This window comes from Hyla sarda, chromosome 1, assembly GCF_029499605.1.
Source record: "Hyla sarda isolate aHylSar1 chromosome 1, aHylSar1.hap1, whole genome shotgun sequence".
In the NCBI taxonomy this organism is placed as follows: domain Eukaryota; kingdom Metazoa; phylum Chordata; class Amphibia; order Anura; family Hylidae; genus Hyla; species Hyla sarda.
In genome coordinates, this window is record NC_079189.1 from 348,520,723 (window position 1) to 348,541,345 (window position 20,623).

Sequence of the window (20,623 nt, forward strand, 5' to 3'; positions counted from 1 at the left end):
CACTATCTCATGGAAAAACGCTAAAGTCAAGCTTATCATTGAGCCCTAGCTGTTCTTGGGCATCCTTCCGTAGGATTATCTCTGCCCGCAGCAACATTTTCTTTCTGTCAAAACCCTCTCTGGGTAGGATTCTCTTTATCCCAGAAAACCTGAGGGCTGCGGGATCATTGTTGTAGGCAGTTTCTAGATGGTCTAGCACTCTAGGGCAACCTTTTCCGGAACGAACGGAATAAAGGTGTTCTCTAAATCTAATATGTAGTGCCCTAGTGGTGCTGCCTATATAAAAACGCCCACAATCACAAAACATACAGTAGACGATAAAATTAATTTTACAATTGATGAACTCTTTAACTCTAATTTGTTCACCACCTATGCTAAAGGTTTTTCCTGTTTTCATTTGGGGACGCCACTTGCAATTACCGCATCGGAAATTGCCATTAACTGTAGAATTGCTGAGCCAGCCTGTATTTTCTTTTGCAGAATATCTACTGCTGGTCAGAAAGTCTCCCAAATTAGGGACCCTCTTATAAGCAATTAGGGGTTTACTATTAAAGTGTTGGGATAACACAGGGTCATCCTGAATCAAATGCCAGTTTTTGTGGATACTTTGTTTAATCTTTTCCACCATAGGACTATGGGTAAAAGTGAAACAGAATCTCTGACTTTCACCTTTGCCCCTTTGTCTATTTCTTTTTTTAGATGTACCGCTGTTCTGTAACAGGAAACTTCTCTCTTGTCTATTTGCCCTATCGTAAGCTGTCTTCAAGACCGAGGGTGGATACCCCCTCTCCAGAAGGCGCAAGGTAAGTTCATGTGCCTGTTTATCAAAACTGTCCTGTGTGTCGTTAATTCTTCGCAAGCGAAGAAACTGACCATAAGGTATGGCGGTTTTCACATGATGTGGATTATAGCTACTGTAGTGTAACAGAGAGTTACCCGCAGTAGGTTTGCGGTAACCCTCTGTACTCAATCTTCCGTTGTTAATTTTTACCATAACATCCAAGAACTCTATTTTTTCATTACTAATTTTGCTGGTAAAATGTAACCCCATGTTGTCATGTGTATTCAGCCAGGATATGAAATTCGTAAACTCCGCGCTGGATCCTTTCCAGGTTACCAGCACGTCGTCCACGAATCTAACATAGCTAATAAGGGACTTTCTGAAAGGGTTAACCTCTGAAAAGATAAATCTTTTTTCAAGAAAGGACACATAAATATTGGCCAGGGTGCACGCGACCGGCGTGCCCATGGCTACGCCACTCTTTTGTGTACCATACGTTGTTAAACTGGAACACGTTGTTAGTGAGGATTTGATTTAGCGCATCACACACAACGGAAATAAATTGTTCACTTTTTTCCGAGGACACCAACAATTCCCTGACACACTGGACTGCTATATTCTGGTCAATATTAGTATATAGAAATATAATGTGTACCAATTGATAATAATGCCTGGTACTGGCCCACTAGGTGGTACTCCCCGCAATATAAATAAGGGTATAACACTATGTGAGAAGAAAAATAGTGGTAGGGGAGGTGCTAAATAAAACTTAACATTTATTAATGTCCTGATAAAATTTAAAATCACGTGATAGTGATGAGTAGTTTGATCAGCTGGGTACAGTGCCACCAATGCGACACTGTTTGGTAGAAAGACACTGTTAATATCATAGGTTATCTCCTAGATTTACCCAGGAGAGTAGAACCCCTATTGAACCCACACTATTCCCAACGCGTTTCTGGCGCCCCTATTGGTGTAGCGCCTTCCTCAGGGGAATTTTTAAAGGGGGTATCACATGCCCAAACACCTTCTATTTTGCAGCCAAACAGAGTCTTTAGTAATATCTAGTTTGCTACATGTGTGTTGGGCTCCAAATATTTCACAAGATCCAGCCAGCGCCTTCAGAATTACTGCTGTGTACCTGAAATAGAAGCACACCAAGAACCCATGTCACTCACATATTGTTAATATACAACCTGATACATGGGGTGTGCTAAGAATGTAGCTCTCCGTACTCACTCAGCCCTGAAGTGCTGTACCTGTAAAGACATGTATATACATTTGCTAAGAGTGAGTATATAGGAGAGACGGTACCTGCAAAGAAAAAAGTCCCAGTAACACTTACGATTAGGCTGATCTTCTCCTGGTTACATTCCGGGAGCGCAGCGTCCTGCAGTAGCAGAAATGCCAGCTTGTTTCAGCTCGGCGCGCGCTCTGCCGGAACGAGGCGGCGTCTGACCTCATATCCGATCTCTGCCAAGCGTCACCGTGATGCGCTTCACAAAACCCCGCCCAGGATCGGAGCGCAACATCTCGTTACGGTCAGAAGACCGCGCGAGATCACGGAACTTAGTGCACTGGCTCTAAAGACCTATGGATATGGAAAGGACAGTTGCTATATCTCACTAAGCGGTATTTTAGAACTCGTTTTCGGGTAAGTATACAATGTGGTGTAGTATTCTGAAAGGGTAACATACTGCAAAACATAGCAATATACAAAAAATAATAAATTGTTAAAAAAAATGGAGATAAATCAAACGTCATTTGATGTTAACTCATAAAGGTGAAGTCGGGAAGAGGCAACTCAAGACAGAGGGCATATCCAGAACCACAATTAAGGACCAAAGTGGTAAATATATCCGTCCTGAGATATAGAAAAGGGGGGGGGGGGGGGGGCTTCCCCAATGATCTAAGACGAATCCTCTAGACAGTACTATGGGTTGGTCCAATTGTGATTGGTATTTTTACAAATTAGGTTGGATGTACTGGCTAGGGTAGTACTATAACAAGGAGCCTATTATGGTGGAGAGGATGCCCTAGGGGAGGGGGGGGGGGGGAGTGAAGGTTATATAGGAGGGGGCTAAGGACCTAATTAACCCTACACTGCCCTGGCAAAAATTCCCTGCCCTAGGCGGCTTCACCATTTAAGGTGGCCCCGCTCAGGAACCTCCTACTCTAGAACTACCAAACCCTATCATCAGTTGAATTTGTGGAGGACTAACTCAGAGAGTCCTCTAAGACCCTCACTAACTACCTAAACATAGCCTCCATAGGATGAAAGGGCTGACTCCTTGTTATAGAAAACATGAAAAATTTATACATTCATTAAGGCCACCCGGAGTGCAGGAATTCAGTTTATGGATCCAATAACATTCCCTTTGGAGGAGTAACCTATCCAGGTCACCTCCTCTAGGGGACATTGTCACATGTTCAATGTCCCTGAACATCAGGTCATTAGTGTGTCCCCCATGATAACGGTTCATATGCTCAGCCACGGGGGTACTTCTATTGTTGCGTACGTCCCCTAGATGTTCAAGCACTCGCCTACGCATCTCTCTAATCGTCTTGCCCACATATAGCCGAGGGCAGGGACATCTCGCAACATAAATGACCCCCGTGGTCGAGCAATTAATGAATTGATTAATTGACATATCTCTGGACCTGGTGTGATCTATGACCCATGCTGTTTTCTCAACATTATTGCATGCCTTGCAATGACCACATTTGAAACATCCCTTCGGGCGTGGCAGGGCCCACAACCAATTTCTATTGGTCAGACTATTAGGGTTAAGATGACTACGTATAAGTCTATCCCCTATGCTTCTGCCTTTTTTGAACGTGATCTCCGGTCTGGGTCCCACTACCTCCTCCAGGTCTTTATCCAATTTAAGGATCTCCCAGTGTCTCATAAGGATTTCTCTTACCTCGTTTGCTGCCCTGTCATAGGTACCAATAATTCTCGTGGGGCCCTTAGATTCCTCTATCCTAGGTTTAGGATGTAGTAATTGGTCTCTCAGGGTAGCTTTGTCATGATGATACACCTGTATTATTGTATGTTCCGGGTATCCCCTCTGTCTAAATCTCTGCCTCATGTCTTTCGCCTGATGGAAAAACTCTGATTCATCCGAGCAATTCCTCCTGAGGCGGAGATACTGCCCCTTCGGGATCCCCCTTTTGAGGGGTCCCGGGTGGCAGCTCTCCCACCTCAGGAGACTATTAGTTGCTGTTGCCTCTCTAAAAATGGTGGTCTGTAGATTATGTTCACTGTCTCTCTTGACAGTGACATCAAGGAATGCCAACTCACTATGATTCACCTCAAACGTGAACCGGAGGCCAATGGGATTATCATTCAGGGATCTCACAAAACACTTGAAGTCCTCATCCCCTCCTTTCCACAAAACAAAAATATCATCAATATATCGTGCCCATAAAAGGGCACGATCACTAAGTTCTTCTCTTTCATTGATGAAAACTAAGGTGGCCTCCCACCAACCCAGGAGCAAATTGGCATATGTGGGGGCACAAGGGCTCCCCATGGCCGTGCCCCTGAGTTGGTGGTAAATCTTGCCATTAAATAAAAAATAATTCCTATTAAGGACGAACTGCAAAAGGTCAAGGACAAATTTATTGTGTTTATCATACGTAGAGCCCCTAAAGGACAAGTAGTACGCCACTGCCTTTAAGCCCTGATTATGGGGAATCGACGAATACAGGGCCTCTACATCAATACTTCCTAGAGTGGTCTCGCTGTCTAACGTGATCCCCTCAATCTTTTTCAATAGGTCCATCGTGTCTCTGGTATACGACGGTAGTGCCAACACAAATTGCCTTAACACCTGATCCAGGTATATCCCCACATTCTGGCTCAAACTGCCAATACCCGATACTATGGGTCGCCCCTTTAAGGGGTTAATACCTTTATGTATCTTTGGCAGTGAGTTGAATGTGGGGGTAACTGAAATTTTGGGCACAAGAAAATTAAATTCCTCCTGATCAACCAATTTGTCCTCAAAACCTTGCTTCAAAATACATAGCAGTTCTTGTTTGTACTGGGGAGTTGGGTTCTGTGCAAGGACTTCATATGTTAACCTATCGCTGAGCAGTCTATTACACATATTTATGTAGTCCAATTTGTCCATAATAACGACATTACCCCCCTTATCAGAAGTTTTAACAATTATCTCCTGGTTGCGTTCTAGTTGTCTGAGGGCTTCTCTCTCGTTATAGCTAAGATTGCAATAGGAGGGGGATAAATTCTCTTTAAGTGTTCCCATATCCCTCAGAACAGCATCCATGAATACGTCTACACATGACGTGTCTGACACTGGGGGAAATGACCTGCTTTTATTTTTACATTTGGAAAAGGGTGCCATATCAGTCTGTTGTTCACCTTCAGTCAGTAACCCTTCAAGGTCTCTGACTGTGGCTAGATCCTGTGGTGTGATGCCAAGTTCTTGGCACATCTTTTTATCCCTTAGTTTGTAAAATTTATGCCACTTAAGTTTTCTGGCATACAGGTGCAGATCCTTGGTCCACTCAAAAAGATTAAAATTCGTGGTGGGCACAAATGACATCCCTCGCCCAAAAACCCGCACCTGTATTTCCGTAAGTGGAAATCTGGACAGATTGACCACCTGGAGTGAGGTATCTGAGACTAAACCTTGTAATTTTGCGTTTTTTTCAGCCTGAGATGGTATGGAATTTCCTGACCATCTCCCACTAAAAAAGGAGAGGCTGACGAGAAATGAGAAGAGGACTGCGGGACAGTACATCTTTTGGGCGATTGTTGGGGCGGATTGTTGGGTGGGGGGTTATGATGGTTGGGACCGTAGTTATGTGACCTCCCCCTATGTCCCCTACCCCTATTACCTCTGTTACGGCCTCTGCCCTTGCCGCCCTTATATCCTCTCTCTGATCCAGACGCCTCAGCCTCAGAGGATGATATATCCGTTTCAGTATCTTTCTGGTTAGTACCTTTCTCCAATACAGTATAGACTCGGTTTTCTTTGAAATCCTGAATATCCCTTATAAACTGTATATGTTTCCTCTCTTTCAGCTGGTAATTGAAATGTTCTATGGTGTTCTGAAGCTGTGTTTCTTTATTGATGAATTCCCCCTCACTCAAAATACCGCTTAGTGAGATATAGCAACTGTCCTTTCCATATCCATAGGTCTTTAGAGCCAGTGCACTAAGTTCCGTGATCTTGCGCGGTCTTCTGACCGTAACGAGATGTTGCGTTCCGATCCTGGGCGGGGTTTTGTGAAGCGCATCACGGTGACTCTTGGCAGAGATCGGATATGAGGTCAGACGCCGCCTCGTTCCGGCAGAGCGCGCGCCGAGCTGAAACAAGCTGGCATTTCTGCTACTGCAGGACGCTGCGCTCCCGGAATGTAACCAGGAGAAGATCAGCCTAATCGTAAGTGTTACTGGGACTTTTTTCTTTGCAGGTACCGTCTCTCCTATATACTCACTCTTAGCAAATGTATATACATGTCTTTACAGGTACAGCACTTCAGGGCTGAGTGAGTACGGAGAGCTACATTCTTAGCACACCCCATGTATCAGGTTGTATATTAACAATATGTGAGTGACATGGGTTCTTGGTGTGCTTCTATTTCAGGTACACAGCAGTAATTCTGAAGGCGCTGGCTGGATCTTGTGAAATATTTGGAGCCCAACACACATGTAGCAAACTAGATATTACTAAAGACTCTGTTTGGCTGCAAAATAGAAGGTGTTTGGGCATGTGATACCCCCTTTAAAAATTCCCCTGAGGAAGGCGCTACACCAATAGGGGCGCCAGAAACGCGTTGGGAATAGTGTGGGTTCAATAGGGGTTCTACTCTCCTGGGTAAATCTAGGAGATAACCTATGATATTAACAGTGTCTTTCTACCAAACAGTGTCGCATTGGTGGCACTGTACCCAGCTGATCAAACTACTCATCACTATCACGTGATTTTAAATTATATCAGGACATTAATAAATGTTAAGTTTTATTTAGCACCTCCCCTACCACTATTTTTCTTCTCACACAGTGTTATACCCTTATCAATATTAGTATATAGACTTTCGATGTCAATGGCACCCAGTAACAATTCTGGTTGCCATTGAACATCCTTAATAGTTTCCAGGAAATGGTTGGTGTCCTTAACCATGTGTGAGATTTCTTTAAGAATGGGGTGTAGCACCCAATCGATATATTTCCAAAGGGGTTCCATTAGAGACCCCACACCGGAGACAATAGGTCATCCGGGTGGGGTCTCCAATGTTTTGTGGACTTTTGGGAGGAAGTACCAGCATGGAAGGGCTGGTGTGGGCGGAAACAGTTTTGTGGCGGTCGTGTTCAAGATGGTCCCCACCTCCACAGACCTACATAGAAAGGTCTGCAGATGTGCCGACAACCTCGAGATGGGGTTGGTTGGTACAATGTCATAATTTTTAGTGTTCGACAATTGCCTGTGGGCTTCAGACAAATAGTAACTTTCTTTCATTAAAACGATGTTGCCCCCTTTATCAGATTTTTTGATAATTAATCCCTTCTGCGATCTTAACCATTTTATTGCCTCCTTCTTTTTAAAAGGTACCTCTCATCAAATAAACTTTTGATATATTTTAGATTAATGAATGTTGAATAACTTTCCAATAGCATGTTAATGAAAAATATGCTTCTTTCTATTGTATTTTTCCCGATCAGTCCTGTCAGCAAGCATTTCTGACTCATGCTGGAGTCCTAAACACTCAGAGCTGCCAGCCTGACAGGCTGTGAACAAAGCAGGCTGGCAGCTCTGAGTGTTCTCCTTTGTGAACAAAGCAGACTGGCAGTTCGTAGTGTTTAGGACTCCAGCATGAGTCTGAAATGCTTGCTGCCAGGACTGGTAGGGAGACCCCTAGTGGTCATTTCTTCAAAGTGGAAAATTAAATAGAAAGAAGCATTTTTTTTTAAATAACATGCAATTGTAAAGTTATTCTGCATACATTAATCGATAATATATCAAAAGTTTTTTTGATGAGAGGTACCCTTTAACTGTGAGATTTTGGCTCTTGGGGGGTATATTAGGGCTTTTACATCCTCTAATACCTTACGTTGAAATATATCCAGGTTCCCCCCAGGGGCCAACGGGGGATTGAAGGTAGATTTAACACCGCCTGTAAAAAAATCAATTTCACCTACATGATTGTACAAAAGATCACTATCAGAGGGGGTATGACCTGTGGCTTCATTCTCTCCCAGCAATTCAGTCAATGCCAGCTGATCTGAAGTGCTGGGTTCAATCAAAGGACTGAAGCCCAGGGGACCAATACGTACTGGGATTTCTCCCTCTCTTTTAGAAGTACCATTGCCTTTATTAACAAACATTTTTTTAAATTTAACTTGCGAACACTTTTAAAAAGATCTGTCTCAAACATCACTGAATCAAAGTCATGGGTAGGACAATAATTCAAGCCCTTCTGTAAAAGAGAAATGACATCCTCTCTTAGTACCAAATCTGTAAGATTAATGATGGTAGCCGGAGCAACGGAAGGTAAATTCCAATTTCCATTGTCTACGACAGAAGGTCCTGCACCACTAAATGGAGTGGGGTCACTTAAGACCTTCATGAAACTTTTTTATGCTCCACCTTTTCCTATTCTTTTTTCCTCCTCTCCTAGTCCTGCCCCTAAAGGGTGCCCCCTAGAAGCTGAGTCTGCTGTAATACTGGGATTTTGTCCCTCCGGTTCACTAGAATCCGAGACTGTTGTCAGAAAATCAGTTGTGGTGCGTTCATTTTTCTTTTGTTGTTTTTTATTTCCCCTGTTGCGGTAGCCTTGTCCTTTCTTTCCTTTAAAGGTGTTACCCTTTTTCACAAATACCTTTCGAAATCTTGCTTGTCTCTAAAATATTTGTCCCTCTTTTCTTCTTTCAGAGTGCTTTGCAAATTAAGAAGTTTAGTGTCCAGCTTTTTCAAAAAGGCTTGTCTTTGAATTTCTGACAAGCGAGTTCTCAGCTCAACTTAAGATTTGTCCAGAGCTTCCGCCACGTTAAGGTATTCCTTTTCATTGCGTTCAAGTATCATGGTTAGCATGTTCATAGAATATTCAAGATGCACCTGCTCCCATTTGTGCATGAATTCAACGTCATCTGTGTATTGGGAGGGCTCCTTGTAGTTTCTAAGACCTCTAGGAACTCTTTTGCAATCTCTATAGGACTTCAAGGAGTTGATCGTCCAGAAAAGTTTCATTTCCTTTTCTGCTAGTTGACTTATTTTGTATTCTAAGTTCTTAGTGCTGACGGATTGTCCATATCGTTGCATAGAGTGAAGTATGTGCCCGCGTCTTGCCGGCCTGCTTTAATGGCTTGGTCAGTGTTCAGACCAATCTCTGCAGTCTCCGTTGCGGTATCCGTATCCATTTTTCTAAAGCGGATCAGCAGCAAAACGAGTTCACCAAAACCCAAACCGGCGTGCTCAGGACTTAATGAAAAGCAAAGTCAGAGATTTAAAATATGTAGGTACCACAACGGAGACTGCAGAGATTGGTCTGAACACTGACCAAGCCATTAAAGCAGTTGTAATGTACCTTCCGTTGTTCCGGCTAACATCATTAATCTTACAGATTTGGTACTAAGTGAGGATGTAATTTCTCTTTTACAGAAGGGCTTGAATTATTGTCCTACCCATGACTTTGATTCAGTGATGTTCGAGACAGATCTTTTTAAAAGTGTTCGCAAGTTAAATAAAAAAAAAAATGTTTGTTAATAATTATGGCAATGGTACTTCTAAAAGAGAGGGAGAAATCCCAGTACGTATTGGTCCCCTGGGCTTCAGTCCTTTGATTGAATCCAGCACTTCAGAAATGAGAGAATGAAGCCACAGGTCATACCCCCTCTGATAGTGATCTTTTGTACAATTATGTAGGTGAAATTGTTTTTTTTTACAGGCGGTGTTAAATCTACCTTCAATCCCCCGTTGGCCCCTGGGGGGAACCTGGATATATTTCAACATAAGGTATTAGAGGATGTAAAAGCCCTAATATACCCCCAAGATAGCCAAAATCTCACAGTTAAGGAGAAGGAGGCAATAAAATGGTTAAGAACGAAGAAGGGATTAATTATCAAAAATCAGATAAAGGGGGCAACATCGTTTTAAAGAAAGAAAGTTACTATTTGTCTGAGGCCCACAGGCAATTGTCGAACACTAAAAATTATGACATTGTACCAACCAACCCCATCTCGAGGTTGTCGGCACGTCTGCAGACCTTTCTATGTAGGTCTGTGGAGGTGGGGACCATCTCGAACACGACCGCCACCAAACTGTTTCCGCCCACACCAGCCCTTCCATGCTGGTACTTCCTCCCAAAAGTCCACAAAACATTGGAGACCCCACCCGGACTACCTATTATATCCGGTGTGGGGTCTCTAATGGAACCCCTTTGGAAATATATCGATTGGGTGCTACACCCCATTCTTAAAGAAATCTCACACATGGTTAAGGACACCAACCATTTCCTGGAAACTATTAAGGATGTTCAATGGCACCCAGAATTTTTACTGGGCGCCATTCACATCGAAAGTCTATATACTTATATTGACCAGAATATAGCAGTCCTGTGTGTCAGGGAATTGTTGGTGTCCTCGGAAAAGAGTGAACAATTTATTTCCTTTGTGTGTGATGTGCTAAATCTAATCCTCACTAACAACATGTTCCAGTTTAACAACGTATGGTACACACAAAAGAGTGGCGTAGCCATGGGCACGCCGGTCGCGTGCACCCTGGCCAATATTTATGTTGCCTTTGTTGAAAAAAGATTTATCTTTTCAGAGGTTAACCCTTTCAGAAAGTCCCTTATTAGCTACGTTAGATTCGTGGACGACGTGCTGGTAACCTGGAAAGGATCCAGCGCGGAGTTCACGAATTTCATATTCTGGCTGAATACACATAACAACATGGGGTTACAATTTACCAGCAAAATTAGTGATGGTAATTTTGGATGTTATGGTAAAAATTAACAACGGAAGATTGAGTACAGAGGGTTACCGCAAACCTACTGCGGGTAACTCTCTGTTACACTACAGTAGCTATCATCCACATCATGTGAAAACCGCCATACCTTATGGTCAGTTTCTTCGCTTGCGAAGAATTAACGACACACAGGACAGTTTTGATAAACAGGCACATGAACTTACCTTGCGCCTTCTGGAGAGGGGGTATCCACCCTCGGTCTTGAAGACAGCCTCCGATAGGGCAAATAGACAAGAGAGAAGTTTCCTGTTACAGAACAGCGGTACATCTAAAAAAAGAAATAGACAAAGGGGCAAAGGTGAAAGTCAGAGATTCTGTTTCACTTTTACCCATAGTCCTATGGTGGAAAAGATTAAACAAAGTATCCACAAAAACTGGCATTTGATTCAGGATGACCCTGTGTTATCCCAACACTTTAATAGTAAACCCCTAATTGCTTATAAGAGGGTCCCTAATTTGGGAGACTTTCTGACCAGCAGTAGATATTCTGCAAAAGAAAATACAGGCTGGCTCAGCAATTCTACAGTTAATGGCAATTTCCGATGCGGTAATTGCAAGTGGCGTCCCCAAATGAAAACAGGAAAAACCTTTAGCATAGGTGGTGAACAAATTAGAGTTAAAGAGTTCATCAATTGTAAAATTAATTTTATCGTCTACTGTATGTTTTGTGATTGTGGGCGTTTTTATATAGGCAGCACCACTAGGGCACTACATATTAGATTTAGAGAACACCTTTATTCCGTTCGTTCCGGAAAAGGTTGCCCTAGAGTGCTAGACCATCTAGAAACTGCCTACAACAATGATCCCGCAGCCCTCAGGTTTTCTGGGATAAAGAGAATCCTACCCAGAGAGGGTTTTGACAGAAAGAAAATGTTGCTGCGGGCAGAGATAATCCTACGGAAGGATGCCCAAGAACAGCTAGGGCTCAATGATAAGCTTGACTTTAGCGTTTTTCCATGAGATAGTGCTGACATGTTTCGCTATTTACCATATGAATATATCTTGTTGCATAGAGTGTTGTTTTTAATTTTATCTTTTGATTTTAGATGTCTCTTACCTGTGTGTAACCGCCCATCTGATGACGGCAACGTAGGTTGGTATTTAACCTGCGAGCCGCCTTCAGAGGGCGGAGTCTGACGAAGCGCGCTGAGTCCCGTGAAACAGCTGTAACTACACGTGTGTGTGCCCTGGCATTCCTGTCGGTGTCCTGCTGTCTTGTGTTCATGTCCACGGTTCTTTTGGCATAAAGTATCGGTGCACCAATGACGGGTGAGTGCGGTTTTCTTCTACTGCTCTGATGCCATAGCGACTTGTGCCTTTCTTTACCTGCACCCCGGGATCTCATTGCACTCCTGACACAAGGATCCAATCATACCACAATACACCTTTTGCTTGCCAGTGCTGTGCCGGACATTCATTCATGTACCTACATATTTCGAAGATTTGTAAATTACTTCTATTAAAAATCTTCCAGTACTTTTTAGCAGCTCTACGCTACAGAGGAAATTCTTTTGTTTTTGAATTTATTTGTCCACAGTGCTCTCTGTTGACACCTGATGCCCGTATCAGGAACTGTCAAGAGCAGGAGAAAATCCCCATAGCAAAGCTATGCTGCTCTGAACAGTTCCTGACGTGAACAGATGTGTCAGGAGAAAGCACTGTGGACAAGACAAAAGAGAAATTCAAAAAGAAAATAATTTACTCTGCTTAAAAGTACTGGAAGGGTAAAGATTTTTTTAAATAGAAGTAATTTACAAATCTGTTTACATGTGGTAAAAGGAGAGAAATCTTCCTAAAATGTGTAACCCAATTTCTCTCGAGTAAGTAAATACCTCATATATGTATGTCAAGTGCTCTGTGGGTGAGTGAGTTTTTCTGAAATGTTTTTTTGGGGGCATGTCACATTTAAGAAGCCCCTATGGTGCCAGAATAGTAAAACCCTGCCCACACTGCATACTATTTTGGAAACTACACCCCTCAAGGAACGTAACAAGGGGTACAGTGAGCCTTAAAACCCCACAGGTGTTTGAAGATTTTTCGTTAAATTTGGATGTGTAAATTATTTATTTATTTTTCACTAAAATGCTAGTTTTCCCCCAAATTTAATTTTTGTAACCCCATCTCTTCTGAGTATGGAAATACTCCATGTGTGGAGCTCAAGTGCTCTGCTGGTGCACTACAATGCTCAGAAGAGAAGGAGTCACATTCGGCTTTTGGAAAGCAAATTTTGCTGAAGGTTTCTGGGTGTATATCACATTTAGGAAGCCCCTATGGTGCAAGAACAGCAAAAAAAAAACACATGGCATACTATTTTGGAAACTACACCCCTCAAGGAACATAACAATCGGTACAGTGAGCCTTAACACCCCACAGGTGTTTGACAAATTTCCGCTAAAGTTGGACGTGAAAATGAAAAATGCTGGTGTTACCCCAAATTTTTCATTTTCACAAGGGGTAATAGGAGAAAAAAAAACTCCCAAAATTTGTAACCCCATTTCTTCTGAGTATGGAAATACCTCATATGTGGATGTAAAGTGCTCTGCGGGCGAACTACAATGCTCAGAAGAGAAGGAGCGCCATTGAACTTTTGGAGAGAGAATTTGATTGGAATAGAAGTCGGGGGCCATGTGCGTTTACAAAGCCCCCCCCCGTGGTGCCAGAACAGTGGACCCTCCCAACATGTGACCCCATTTTGGAAACTGCGTCATACCCGGTTAACGGCACATGGCCGAGTATACATGTCCATGGTCGTTAACCAGTTAACTTTCTGGAGCCAGTTGATATATAAAAAAAAAAGTTTTTTTCCTGGAGAACCCCTTTAAGTATTGTAGTTTATAACAGGTGGAAAATACATACCTTATGAAAAATTATAGGATATAAAATGTTCAGCGTTAGCACCAGATCCCCCTCATCAACCATGAAGGAAGGATCTTCTGGTCTTGTCCCTATTCCACGAGACTCCTAGAAATAAAGAAACATTTTGAACACCTCAAATTATATTGTTGCTATTGAACTTGCGGTCCCCAGCACACACTCCTCTCAGAGAGCCAGGGACCGTGCAGGAAATCGTTGGGGTCCCAGTGGTCAGACACTTATACTGTGGATAAGTTACTTTTCACTGCTCAACCCCTTTAAAGGGTTTAAAATTATAACATACCGATAATTCAGTTTTCATGAGTCCATCATGACAGCACCCTTTAAAGGGGTACTCCTTATCCAAAGGATAGGAGATAAGATGCCGGACCGCGGGAGTCCCGCCGCTGGGGACCCCCGGGATCTTGCACGCGGCACCCCGTTTGTAATCAGTCCCCGGAGCGTGTTCACTCCGGGTCTGATTACGGGCGACCACAGGGCGGGCGGCGTGTGACGTCACGCCTGCGCCCCCGTGACACGTTACGCTCCGCCCCTCAATGCATGCCTACAGGAGGGGGCGTGACAGCTATCACGCCCCCTCCCATAGGCTTGCATTGAGGGGCGGAGCGTGACGTCACACGCCGCCCGCCCTGTGGTCGCTCGTAATCAGACCTGGAGCGAACACGCTCCAGGGACTGATTACAAACAGGGTGCCACGTGCAAGATCACGGGGGTCCCCAGCGGTGGGACTCCCGCGGTCAGGCATCTTATCCCCTATCCTTTGTATAGGGGATAAGATGTCTAAGCACCGGAGTACCCCTTTAACCCCTTAACGACCACCAGCCTAAATTTACGCTCATAGCCGGCACCCGTTATCTGAAGCACGCTCAGGAGCTTAGGGTGCTTCATACCCGGCAGGTCCCGTTGCCATCAGCAGCCAGGACCCGCAGCTAATACAGGACATCGCCGATCGGGCTGATGTCTGGTATTAACCCTTTTGCCGCCACAATCAATGACTGTGGCATCTAAAACGGGAGAACATCGTTGCCGGTTAGCTCACTGGGCTGTTCGGGACCGCGGTGGTGAAATCGCAGTGTCCCAAACAGCTGAGAGGACAGCGGGAGGGTGCTTACCTTGTCTCCCGCCGTCCAATCATCACTCTGCTGCTCCATGCCTGAGATCCGGGATAAGTCCCCCCTGTGCCCGGGCTGCAAAAACATAAAAAACTAACCTTAACTCGCCTTCCTACGTTCCCCCATTGCGGAGATGTCGGCGTCCCGTTCCTCCGCCGGTAATAGGCTGAGCGCACTGTCATGTAAGAAGCCCAGCAGCAGAGAGAAGGCAGTGCCCGAGCTCCTTACATGACAGTGGGCTAAGCCTATCACTGGCCAAGGCGGGACATTGCTGCGGCTGGCAATACGCTGCCTGCACTTTGACGTTTCAAGCTTAACAAGCCAGAAGCACCGGAGGAACAGGATGTTGACATCTCAGCAATGGGGGAACGTAGGAAGGGGAGTTAAAGTTTGTTTTTTATGTTTTTGCAGCCCGGGCACAGTGACAGGTAAAAACTTTACATCGCCGTTCTCCTTTAATAAATCAGCATAAGCTTAGACCCAGCAAGCTAGTAACACACGATTCAGATGAATGTTCGTTTCACAATTTCTTTTCATTTATTTCAAGACTTGTTTTTCAATATGAAGAAAAGTGGAGCTTGCTCGCAGGAAGGTGTCCAAGGTGTTGAGCAGGAAGGACATCTCAGCTCGCACATGTCTGTATCTGCGATCAAGCTCCATTTTGCTTCATATTGAAAAACAAGTCTTGAAATAAATGAAAAGAAATTGTGAAACGAACATTCATCTGAATCGTGAGTTACTGCCCTGCTGGGTCTAAGCTTATGCTGATTTATTAATACTGTTGCCTTGCCCAATACTATGAACGATTAGTAAAGTAAAATTTTTCCTGCATCTTCAACTTTGTAGCATATTGCAATCCTATTTTTCTAATGTTGGAGGGGACATCTCCATTTCTTTCTTTCCTCTGATAGAAATCTTTTTTTCCAGGGCCCCAGGGGGTTAGTCTCCATCTTGTACCATCTATCACCATCTAGGCACATCCACTGCCAGTTCATGCAAAGTGGTCATCAGTTATCCCTGAGCTGCAGGATGAGGAGTGGAAGGAGATCATGCAGTCACACCTCCATGTTTCACCGGTGACTAAGAATAAGCATCATTCATCAGTCCAATATGACCCCCAGTACAACTGTTTCGTGTGGATTGTTTGTCTTCTTCTGAAGGTCTTCGGTGTGGAACTCCGAAAGCAGATTTTGTCCATCTTATCTGGGCGTATTCTCTTATCCAATCCTTTTGGAGTGATGCGCTATCCTTCCTCTATACATGAAAGAAGAGGAGTGGCTTGGCACTATTAGCTGTATATTGCAAAGACTCGTCGTATATAGTTGGCCTTTTGAACTCAATAAGCTGGGTTACCTCACAAGTGCTCAGTTGATCACAGGTGTAGACCTAATAGCACAGTCTGCTGTGAAAGATATGAAGTCACAACAGTACTTACTTGTAGGATGCAAATAAAATCGAACCTTCTTTGTTGCACACATCAGGATAACAGACCGTCCACAGAGGAGGCAGACAGATAGGACAAGGTCAGTTTTGCAGTGATGTAAGGCTTCAACAGGTCCACATTGAAGAAGTATATTACCGTGAAACAAGCTGTCCTATCTGTCCGCCTCGTCTGTGAACAGTCTGTCATCCTGATGCATGCAATAAAGAAGGTTTGATGTTATTTGCCTCCTACAAGGGAGTGCTGTTGTGACTTCATATCTTTCACTGCAGACTGTGCTATTCTTCCTCTCCTCCTTGCTGGGAATTCCCGTACTATGGACCATAGAGGTCTGTATCTTTGGTTCTTTGGATGAGGAGCTCTGGCAGCATCATACACGCATTTTCCTGTGGGAAACATTCTTTCTTGCATTAAAATCCATTCTATTGAGATTGATGGCAGATAAACTCCCCTCACTATGTGGCAGGGGCTTGTTAATTCAGTCATATCATATGAGAAGATGGTGCACCACAGTCGTTGCTCACAAACATTTTCCAAGATCTTATGTATGCAATGATTCTAAGAATACCGTTGGAGCAGAACCCCCCACCCCGTAGTTCATGTTAGCTGTGAATGTTGACCTTTCCCCTACTGTACCTGCCCAATGGGACTAGTTGTGTAGTGACGTAGATATGACTGTGGTGGGGTGTCATGTGGAAGCACTTGTCTATTGAGGTTAAATTATTGTTTCTATTGACACTGCACTGTCTTATGATTAATGTCTCGTACATGTATCTTTTTCTAATGGTTGGACTTTTCAATATGTGCCTGTCTGGAATGACAAGATGTTTTTTTTCTCTGTACTTGTACTCTCTTCATTTTCCTGATAAACTGTAATTACTCTATGCATTTCAGTGTCAATAAAACGAGTTTAAAAAAAAATGTCAGACATAGCTGCTAGAATTCATAAATCACTTTCTAAAAAGATGGCAGGTGTTTCTTTAGGATCATTCACAGTACGCACAGTGTAACAGAGATACAATATGGAGCCATCTTCTTTTGGTGTCCAAAAGAGAAGCTAGTCTTAGCACAGGTAAAGAGCATTACAGTACCTCACTATAATGTAGGGGGCGCTTCTAGACAGCAAATTACTGCATGAGCTTTAATAATACAGTTTTATCAGTGAAATGTTCAGTCTGATTGGCCAGATCTTCCAGCCATTTACACGAGCCACAGATCTGGACTCTCTGTAGCATTCTATGTTGAGTATCGTTTCAACTTACAATTTCCAGTAAAGACTATGGTATATTAAAAATAAGGCCATTGTAAGTTGAGGAATCACTGTATATAGTTATTTCAAGTTCAAACAACTTCACCTATTTTGTTTGTTTGTAGCTACAAATCAGAAGTTTTCAAGTTTTTAAAGGGTAGCTCCCACCATCCGTTTTTTTTTCCTGTCCCTGCCTATTGCCCATCTATCCCTAACCCTCTCCCTGCCTTTACATTTTTTTTTATACTATATTAAAAGGTCTTTTTGTCTGCCTGGTATTGTGCTCACTACCAGGCAGACTTCCCCAGCAGGCACTACGTCACTGATGCCTGCTGGGGCCGACACTTCTGCCCTTAGTTCACTATATAGGGTGCCTCCAGCTGTTTCACCACTACAACTCCCAGCTTGCCCTGACATCTACTGGCTGCCAGGGCATGCTGGGAGTTGTAGTGGTGAAACAGCTGGAGGCACCCTGTGGTGAAAACATTAACTTTGTGCAGAGCAGCAGCAGCGCGGCGCTCCCCCCCCAATACCTCTAGTGCAGAGCGGCTGCGGGTAGATGCTGGGAGGCGGGGCCGGCATGTCAAGCCAGGGAGCCAATGCTGATTGACAGGCAGGGAGCAAGCACAGGCAGAATGAATTAGGAATGATGCCCGGCCAGCATCAGTCCGAATTCAGGCGTGACGTCACACCAGCCTGCAGCCGGAGGGAGACCCCCTAGTGTCCGGTTTTCAACAGTTAAATAAACTATTTTAATGGAAAAAATTTTTTTATAGGTTTATATTAAAGATATGTTGTAGTACATAAGTACTACAACATATAAAAAAAAAGTTTGGTGACAGTGCCCATTTAAGGTCCAGTTCACATATCCAGTTTCAACACTAGAACAAGATGTGTTAAAGGTATTAACAGGTGCATGCATTTTGGCTTGTTCACACACCATTGGAATGAAATCTATGTCAGCTATGAACTGGCAAATAGTATGTAAAAATATAGTAAAAATGCCAGACAGCGAGAGGCTATGCCAGCTCCTTCTAAGTGCCACCAATTTTAAAGAAAAGTGGCGAACGGGGTGCAGAAAGGTTAAAAGTTACAAATACTGCAACTACTTTATACCAGTTATCTCTGCCGTGCACAATTCTCACCATTTCATATCGAAATGTCTCCTGTCGGAATGCCCGGTCAATTAGCAAGTGCTTACGTCTCTCAATGATTTTCTTCCGAATACTAAAGAGGACAAAAAAGAAAAGTAGTAGTAAGTGGTAGTTTTTGCCAACATTTATAATTTTTTGTTAGCTTAGATAATCTATTTTAGAGTACATTAAACCAAAACAAAGCAATGGTGGAAAGTGTACAAAGCTTATATGGATGGCATGTTTTCAGAAACAGGGCAAAGAAAAGGGGTTTGTCCACAAAGGCAACCCTGGTAAGATCATCTATTGTGCTATATGTACACAGCACCTACAATATTAAATGCATGAAATGTCAACCACTTCACAGTATTGAACCACACAGGTGTTGTAAGCATTGCCGTAGAATAGTTGCTCTTAAGTAGATCAGCTTGTCTGTGGTATGTTTTCTTTTTGAATTTCTTTTCTGTCTGACCACATTGCTCTCTGCTGGCACCTCTGTCCATGTCAGGAACTGTCCAGAGCAAGAGCAAATCCACATAGCAAACCTCTCCTGCTCTGGACAGTTCCTGACATGGACAGAGGTGTCAGCAGAGAGCACTGTGGTCAGACAGAAAGGAAATCCAAAAAGAAATAAACTTCCTGTGGAGCATACAACAATTGATAAGTACTGGAAGGATTAACATTTTTATATAGAAAAAATTTACAAATCTGTTTAAACTTCCTGGCACCAGTTGATTTGGGAAACAAATGTTTTCCACCGGAGTACTCCTTTAATTAGGATTCAGTCAGTTCTAGACTCCTCTAGAGATGCTGGGTTTACTGTCAACCCAGAAAAAGTGTGCCATAGGAATGGAACAAGCTAAATACAGTCATGGCCGTAAATGTTGGCACCCCTGAAATTTTTCCGGAAAATGAAGTATATCTCACAGAAAAGGATTGCAGTAACACATGTTTTGACATGTTTATTCCCTTTGTGTGTATTGGAACTAAACAAAAAAAGGGAGCAAAAAAAGCAAATTGGACATAATGTCACCAAACTACAAAAATGGTCTGGACAAAATTATTGGCACCCTAAACTTAATATTTGGTTGCACACCCTTTGGAAAAAATAACTGAAATCAGTCGCTTCCTATAACCATCAATAAGCTTCTTACACCTCTCGGCCGGAATGTTGGACCACTCTTCCTTTGCAAACTGCTCCAGGTCTCTCTTATTGGAAGAGCGCCTTTTCCGAACAGCAATTTTAAGATCTCTCCACAGGTGTTCAGTGGGATTTAGATCTGGACTCATTGCTGGACACTTCAGAACTGTCCAGCGCTTTGTTGGCATCCATTTCTGGGTGCTTTTTCATGTATGTTTGGGGTCTTTGTCCTGCTGGAAGACCCAAGATCTCAAAAACCCAACTTTCTGACACTGGGCTGTACAGTCCGACAGAAAATCCGTTGGTAATCCTCAGATTTCATGATGCCTTGCACACATTCAAGGCACCCAGTGCCAGAGGCAGAAAAACAACCCCAAAACTTAATCGAACCTCCACCATATTTCACTGTAGGTACTATGCTCTTTTCTTTGTAGGCCTCATTCCATTTTCATAAACAGTAGAATGATGTGCTTTACCAAAAAGCTCTATCTTGGTCTCATCTGTCCACAAGACGTTTTCCCAGAAGGATTTTGGCTTACTCAAGTTCATTTTGGCAAAATGTAGTCTTGCTTTTTCATGTCTCTATGTCAGCAGTGGGGTCCTCCTGGGTCTCCTGCCATAGAGTTTCATTTCATTTAAATGTTGATGAATAGTTCGCTCTGACACTGATGCTCCCTGAGCCTGCAGCTTGAATATCTTTGGAACTTGTTTGGGGTGGCTTATCCGGACTATCCTTCATTGACACCTTTCATAAATTTTTCTCTTCCATCCACGCCCAGGGAGATTAGCTACAGTACCATGGGTTGCAAAACTTCTTGATAATGTTGGGCACTGCAGACAAAGGCAAATCTAGATCTCTGGAGATGGACTTGTAACCTGGAGATTGTTGAC

The 20,623-nt window shown here is 43.4% G+C and overlaps 1 protein-coding gene across 1 annotated transcript in view; it reads right to left on the bottom strand.

Annotated features, from left to right (window-relative positions):
- The window catches only part of SNAPC3 (small nuclear RNA activating complex polypeptide 3), a 110,806-nt gene that overhangs the window by 11,762 nt on the left and 78,421 nt on the right, over nt 1-20,623 (bottom strand). The window contains exons 3-4 of the mRNA XM_056521154.1: nt 18,604-18,685; nt 13,639-13,743 (exon numbers count right to left, since the gene is read on the bottom strand). Of these exons, the coding sequence (XP_056377129.1) occupies nt 13,639-13,743; nt 18,604-18,685 (187 nt within the window). The remainder of the gene's footprint in view (nt 1-13,638; nt 13,744-18,603; nt 18,686-20,623) is intronic.